At 35.8% G+C, this 7,726-nt stretch overlaps 1 protein-coding gene across 2 annotated transcripts in view; it reads right to left on the bottom strand.

Annotated features, from left to right (window-relative positions):
* CSMD1 (CUB and Sushi multiple domains 1) overlaps window positions 1–7,726 on the bottom strand; it is a 1,151,643-nt gene that overhangs the window by 319,625 nt on the left and 824,292 nt on the right. For both annotated transcript variants that reach the window (XM_035319885.1, XM_035319886.1), the window contains exons 11-12: window positions 6,199–6,302; window positions 1,092–1,204 (exon numbers count right to left, since the gene is read on the bottom strand). In XM_035319885.1, the coding sequence (XP_035175776.1) occupies window positions 1,092–1,204; window positions 6,199–6,302 (217 nt within the window). The remainder of the gene's footprint in view (window positions 1–1,091; window positions 1,205–6,198; window positions 6,303–7,726) is intronic.

Below are 7,726 nucleotides of genomic sequence, written 5' to 3'. Positions count from 1 at the left end.
AAGAAGGAAAAGAAGGAAAAGAAGGAAAAGAAGGAAAAGAAGGAAAAACATAGAATGCAATAATTATTATCCAATAATATGAGCATAAAAATGTAACTACCTATGAATATGCAACATGACCTAATTAGTAAACTCACAACACTTCCATGAACAGAAACAATCAGTGGTGAGTTTGAGTGAGTTTGAGACAGAAGTATTTAGTACTAGGGAAAAAGCATGGTGAAAATATCATCACCCTGTCATCACCACCACCTGCTTCAATGGACAGACCATCTGTAGAAAGATACTAGTGTGAACATCTCTGCTTTCCTGGATGGCCACTGGGAAACATTTTCCCCTCTTGCTCTTTTCGTCATTAGAGTACAATGTAATCAGAAAATAATAATAATAATAATAAAAATCAAGGCATTTCAATACATACATGCATATCAACAAGTATTTTTTAGTCAGATGAATCAACCTGAGAATGTATCAGCTTGAAACTTGCAATCAAGAAAAAACAATTATGTTTATCTTGAAAAGTTTCTAATTTCTTTGAGGCTGAAGAAACACAAATGAGGCTAGGACACTTAAATCACTTTTATGTTGTTGTTGTTGTTAAAGTATTTCTTATTTTCTGCAATCATATATATATGTTCTGTTGATTTTGTTCCATGCTAATTTTGACTTAGGTCTGTGAAGATTTTCAGTGAAGCATGAAACTTCAGTTTTGTAACTACATGAATAAAGTCAAAAACAACCATATTTTTCAAATAGTATCTAATATAAAGAATTACACAGGTTAGCAGCATATAACATTTTAGATTTTTCAAAGATGATAGAAATCCATATTTTGTATTGACCTTCATGCAAAAAGCATTAGAAAATTCCATTTTTACTTCAGACCCTTTTTTTTAGTTTTTTTTTTTTTTTTTTTCTGTGGGTATTTGCAAATCCATTTACCTCCATTATCCATTAATCAACAACAGAACAGAGATAATATCAAAACTACAAATCTGTGAAAAGACTAAATGCATATTTGAAGTAGATTTTTGGGGGATGTAATGAAGAAAGTTACAACATTAGTTTAAAATGGTTAATTTAGTTCATACCTTGATAGACAGCTTTGAATCCTGGTGAGCCAATGCTGTCATCGGATTGTAAGTGAAGCCACATCTGGTTGCTCATGCTTACAATAAGATCAGGAACACTAGATCCAGTGAGGCTGCATGTAGGATAAATTGCAAAGTCATTTACTGAAGCATACATTACAAATAAATAAATAATGCATTTAAAATATAATATTTAGGCTTATTCACAATATATCACTCTCACGTACTGATCAGTTATTTTTTGATAAAAATAGCTGTTTTATGCAGATTAGAACAATGTGAAGTCTTAGAAAAAATGACTGTATTTGAATTAAAAATGATTAATCACTTTTAATAAAACTAAGAAACCTAAATATTTCATTAAGTAATTAGCTATTAGAGAAGTGAAGGACTGTGTGAGATAAATTGTGTTCACTTGTTTAGATTTGTATTTTTTTTCCATGCTTTTTAAAAATAAGGGAAGTTAGTTTGCCTGCCTTACAGAGCATGCGTCCACAAGAACTTGCAAAAACCAATTTGATCTCATTCTAATAGCATACAATGATTTCTTAAATTTAAATTGAAAATGCTATTTCTCATATGGCAATGTGTGATAGGTATGTACAGATATATATGTTTCAATGCAACATAGGCAAGATGGAGAATCACACCATAAAAATTAAAGAGTATATCAGTGATAATCTGCATACACCTACAATTCTGACACAGAATCATAGAATGACTTAGGTTGTTGATCCGCTCAGGGGTAGGAGGGCTCTGCAGAGGGATCTGTATAGGCTGGACTGATGGGCCAAGGCCAACTGTATGAAGTTAGACGAGGCTAAGAGCAAAGTCTGTTCCTGGGACAAAACAACCCCATGCAATGTCTGTAAGCTGGGGGCAGATTGTCTGGAAAGTGGCCCAGAGGAAAGGGACCTGGGAGGTACTGGTCCCAGGACCTAGCCAGTGTGCTCAGGTGGCCAAGTGTGCTCAGGTGGCCAAGAAAGCCAACAGCATCCTGGCTTGTATCAGAAATAGTGTGGCCAGTGGGACTAGGGAAATGATTGTCCCCCTGTACTCATCTCTGGTGAGGCCACACCTTGAATACTGTACTTGATTTTGGGGACAACACAACAGTGCTGGAGTATGTCTGGAGGAGGGCAAGCAAGATGGTGAGGGGTCTAGCAAACTGGTCTTATGAGGAGAGGTTTAGGGAACTGGGGTTGTTTAGCCTAGAGAAAAGGAGGCCCAGGGCAGAACTGGAATGATTCTATGATTCTAGGTTAGAAGAAACCTTAAAGATCATAGAATCACTGAACTGTAGGGGTTGGAAGGGACCTCGAAAGATCTTCGGGTCCAACTCCCCTGCCAAAGCAGGTTCTCAACAGCAGGTTGCACAGGTAGGCTTCCAAATGGGCCTTGAATATCTCCAGAGAAGGAGACTCCACAACCTCCCTGGGCAGCCTGTTCCAGTGCTCCGTCACCCTCACTGTGAATAAGTTCTTTCACATGTTGGTGCAGAACTTCCTGTGCTCCATTTTGTGGCCATTGTCCCTTGTCCTGTCCCCATAGACCACTGAAAAGAGGTTAACAGATAGAGGTGATAAATACTTAAGGTATTTATAAACACTGATAAGATCCCCTCTCAGTCTTTTTTTCTCAAGGCAGAACAGACCTAGATCATGTAGTTCCAATCCACCTGCCATGGGCAGGGACATTTTACACTAGTTTGGATTTAGCAAAGCCTCATCCAGCCTGGCCTTGAACACTTCCAGGCATGAGGCATCTTCAGCTTCTCTGGGCAACCTGTTCCACTGCCTCACCACCCTCATGGTGGTGGAGACATGGCCATCTTAATGCAAAAAGATGTATTTCAATAAAATGATTAAGAAAACCAAAATCCCTATGGATTACTTCATCTCTTAATAGTGAAAAACACCTACCACATATAATCAGGTTATAATACTGTATAGGAACAACTGTTCAGAACTTAGTGATAAATATTTTAAAAAGGCAGAGGCAAAATTCGAACATGAAAAATGTAGTAGAATATCTCTGACAAAGCCGATTTCAGATGCAGAAACAAACAAACAAACCAAAAAACACAAGTGGACATTTATATTGCACTCTGGGTAAAGTTTTATGTATTGGAAACTTTTGGGATAGGAACTAGAAGCATGGCAGCACCTGCAGCTGATGTAATGAATTAACAATGACTTAATCCCATTTGTTTCAGCAGACTATTTTGCTCATATGAATCACATACTGCAACCTCTGTCTGTCATCCAACTATCAGCCTTGACAAAAAAAAAAAAAAAAAAGTAAAATAATACTGTGCAAATTGAAAGGTGTCCCAGCTGCAGAATTTCTCAAGAAAGAAGTTAAAAAATAAAGAGAAACTCGTATTTAGAATCGTCCTCCAAAAATATTTAAACACTACCAACCAGATGTCAATATTATTGCAATTTAGAAGCGGAGACATAAGAAAAGTGGTGAGGCTAAACAGAAGGCAAGGTGAGTACGGAAGAGGGAGAAAAGCTATTGGAAATCCCCTCTGTCTTAAACATAAAATGCCATTCAGAAAGGGTGTGAACAAGATGTACAAGTCATATCTAAAATATTTTGTTACATTACTCTGATTTACTGAAATACCCCCTTCCTTCTTTAATTCTCTTTCTTCTGAATGCTTAAAGAATCTTACCCATTCCTTTGAAGGGCATTAAGAAATTAACTTTTTGTTCCAAAATTTAGATACAGAGAAGGCTCTTGTACAAAAAGAGGGAATGCAATAAAATAATGTATAGATACTAAAACCTTAATAGAATAAAATTTTCACATTACTTATTTCCTCATAATCTGTGAATCCAGGACTTTGAAGAGGAAATACAAAGAAAAAAAGAAAAAGAAAAAAAAAAAAAATCAGTAAAGACCAGAATAGTTTTGTCTGTTTAAATTTGTATTTTATTAGGGTGTTCCTAAGAATAGCTCTATACATAGGACTACTTTCTTCAACTAGGAGGATGGCAAAATAGGGTAGACTTATAATAATGTTGACAATACATGCCCTTGCTAATTTAGTTTGTCTCAGTCCATAACCACCTGAAGACAGTTTAGCAAGCTCAGGAATGGAGACTTGGAGACCATTCAAACAGGGTGGCAGTATCAAACACAATTCAGTGTTTCGATTATCTCTACATGAAAGGAGTTAAAAATGTTCTGGCAACTGATACAACTAACAAAGTCATGGAAGTCAAAGCTTCTGAGTACTCTGAACAGACTCAGAGGGTATGAGAAGACAGCTCTCAGAAAGACAGAAACTTATTTAAAAAATTTTAAAAAAATATCTCTTTTTCATGGACTGTGAGTGGATTCGAACAGTTGACATAAGCAGAAGGGTCTGAATCACTAGTTTGCTATTTCTTCTCTGTATCAAGGAAAAGAAGGAAACATATATATATACACATGTCTATATATATGTATATATATATATATATACACACACACACATGTATACATATATAAGGATTCATGATTTAGGGAAAACTATTCCAAAAAAGGAAATTAAGTTTTAATGAAAATGCTACAAGAAAAACTGTAAAGAAAAGCATTTCAATGTAAAGAAGACTTTCTAAAGCAAAGTGGTATTTTAATTAACAAGAACTTAAGACCACAAAACAATGGCAGGTAAAAATCTTGATTGATAATCTTGACCTCATACATGATTACCACTATTGAATTAGCTCTAAGGGTAGTAATTAGTTCCTAGCCAGACTCTGTTAAATATAACAAACAACTGTAGTCAGAACTTAATAGCTTAAATATGCTTAGATTAATTTTCAGTAAGTTATATTACTCTATTTCTAGAGCTAACCATCTCAGCATGCATATACCATAAAATAATATTGCTAATTTTTCAACATGCTACGCTTACAGATGAAGCAATTGTTAAAATTAATAAAATGCACAGGCATGTCCTCCATTAATTAATTAAGCTGTTTAAGATAAGATTTTCTGAGATGTTTACTATAAATCCTAGAACTAGATAGCTTTAATAAACTAAAATCTGTCCATCTCAGTGCTATTTTACCTGTATTTAAAACACTTTTTCTAATTATTTTTTCCAATCTCTTCCTGAAATTAAACTTGAGTTAAATAGTCAATAAACTTTGATTTTTATTTTTTCTCCTTTTTAAACGTGGGAATGCCTTCCTATTCCCATGCTACACTGGCACAGCTATGAGGTTACACATAGGAGATAGTTGTTTACTGTCTTGAGTTTACTTACCTGTTTACTTACCTGTTTTACTTACCTGTTTACTGTCCTGAGTTAGACAGTTTACAATATTCATTCAAATATAATCAAATATGTGAGTTACTACACTGATATTTTTTAATTATTTGTTAAATACAGTTATTTAGATACTACAAATAGTTTTATTTGCTTTAAAAAATCCTATCTCCAAGTTCCCTATAGTATTTGGTCATTAGTATTAGGTCTGTAACACTTTGGTCTGTCCATAATGATATTTCTAATAAAGGTCCAAGAGCAATTTTGTGATGAACCATTTTCTTTGAATTTAAAGCTTACATTAAATATGCATTACATAAGCTTACATTATATAAACACATTAGATAAATAAAAATTGTGAAGTTAAATAGATATGTATCCTTGTAGCAACCTTCCAATACCTAAAGGGGCCTACAAGAAAGATGGGGAAAGACTCTTTCAGGGACTGTAATCATAGAATGGCTTGGGTTTGAAGGGACCTCAAAGATCACCTGGTTCCAACACCCCTGACATAGGTAACGATAGGACAAGGGGTAATGGCTCTAAACTAAAAGAGAGGAGACTTAGATCAGATATTAGGAAGAAGTTCTTTATTATGAGGTTGGTGAGGCACTGGTATAGGGTGTCCAGAGACGTTGCAGAAGTGTTTAAGGCCATGTGGGATGGGGCTTTGAGCAACCTGGTCTAGTGGGAAGCGTCCCATGGCAGGGAGGTTGGAATTAGATGATCTTTAATGTCCCTTTTAACCCAACTCATTCTATGATTCTACATCTCATAATACTGAATGAGCAACATATAACAACACCTTTCCAAGGAAAACTGTTGAAGTTCTGTACTTACACATACAACACTGTCCTGGTATCACCAACTTTCCCAGCATCTCCAACAGTGAGAGTATCATATCCTCTTTCCAATTCAAACTCTTCAAAAGCAAGCTTTATGACCTATTACAATGAAATGAAAATTATTTCAAAACATAATCACAGGTTATATATGATCTGTTCTGGTCTTAAATTATTTGACTACCATAAGTAAAGCTTGAAGCACTCCTACTGATTTCAGTTAGTCTTATTTATTTTTCTAAATGTCATTCTGAAATTAAGTGAAGAAACTTTTATTTTTTTCTCATACCAAGAGGGAAGTCCTTGTCATAATCTTTTAGAGACATCAAATACTAAAGTTGTCCATCACCACTGTGTGGTGACAATCATTCTTATTTTTGAAAAGTTATTATAAACATTAGCAAAAACTTTACTGTATAATTCAATAAAATACAAAATTCAGGAAGTAGGTGAAGTTAAAACTTACAAATATTTTTCTTCAGTTGAATTACACAATGACAAGTTTGCAAGTATGAACAATCAATTCATAAGAAGGTGGAGCAGACTGGTGCACAGAAATGTACAAGCAGAAATCTCCTTACAAAACTTACTAAAACTATATTATGATTTCAATAAATATCTATTCATGAATTGCCCAGAAAATTAAAAATATATCCCTAAGAACTGTTTGAAAAAATATTTACAATTTACTGTCTTTTTTTTTTTTTTCTGAGATAAGGTAAGAAAATTAATTTAGTTTTGTACAAAAGAACACTTCTATGAAATGCACTTTTTAGAATTACACATTGGTGACTTGTGGTTGTAGGTTTCATGTTTGTATCTATGTTCCTATCTACCTCTTTGCCTCAGTTTTCATTGCCAGTCAGGCTTTCCAAATCTCTCGAATCCCTGAACCTCTAGATAAGGGCTGGGGGAGCAAAATCCCTCCTACTGTAAATGAAGAGCAGGTTCGAGACCACCCGATGAAACTGAACAGGTACAAGTTTGTGGGGCCTGCTGACATGCATCCCACGGTCCTGAGGGAACTGGCTGATGTAGTTGCCAAGCCTCTCTCCACTGAAAAGTCAGGCCAGCCAGTCCTGGCTTCCACCTGAAGTCTCTGGTGACTAGAAAAAGGGAAACATCACTCTTATTTCTTAATAGGGCAGAAAGGAGGATCTGGAGAATTACCAACCAGTTAACCTCACCTCTGTGCCTCGGAAGACTAGGGAACAGATTCTCCTGGAAGCAATGTCAAGGCACATGCAAGACAAGGATGTGATCCAAGGCAGACAGCACAGTGTCAGAAAGGCAAATCATGCCTGACCAGTCTGGTGACCTTCTATGATGGGGTGGCTGCATCAGTCACAGAATCACAGAATCACAGAATAGTCTAGGTTGGAAGAGACCTCGAAGATCACCAAGTCCAACCTCTGACCTAACGCTAACAAATCTTCCACTAAACCATATCCCTAAGCTCTACATCTAAACGTCTTTTAAAGACCTCCAGGGATGGTGACTCCACCACTTCCCTGGGCAGCCTATTC

Source organism: Oxyura jamaicensis, chromosome 3, assembly GCF_011077185.1.
Source record: "Oxyura jamaicensis isolate SHBP4307 breed ruddy duck chromosome 3, BPBGC_Ojam_1.0, whole genome shotgun sequence".
Lineage (NCBI taxonomy): Eukaryota > Metazoa > Chordata > Aves > Anseriformes > Anatidae > Oxyura > Oxyura jamaicensis.
This window is presented reverse-complemented; position numbering and strand designations above follow the sequence as displayed.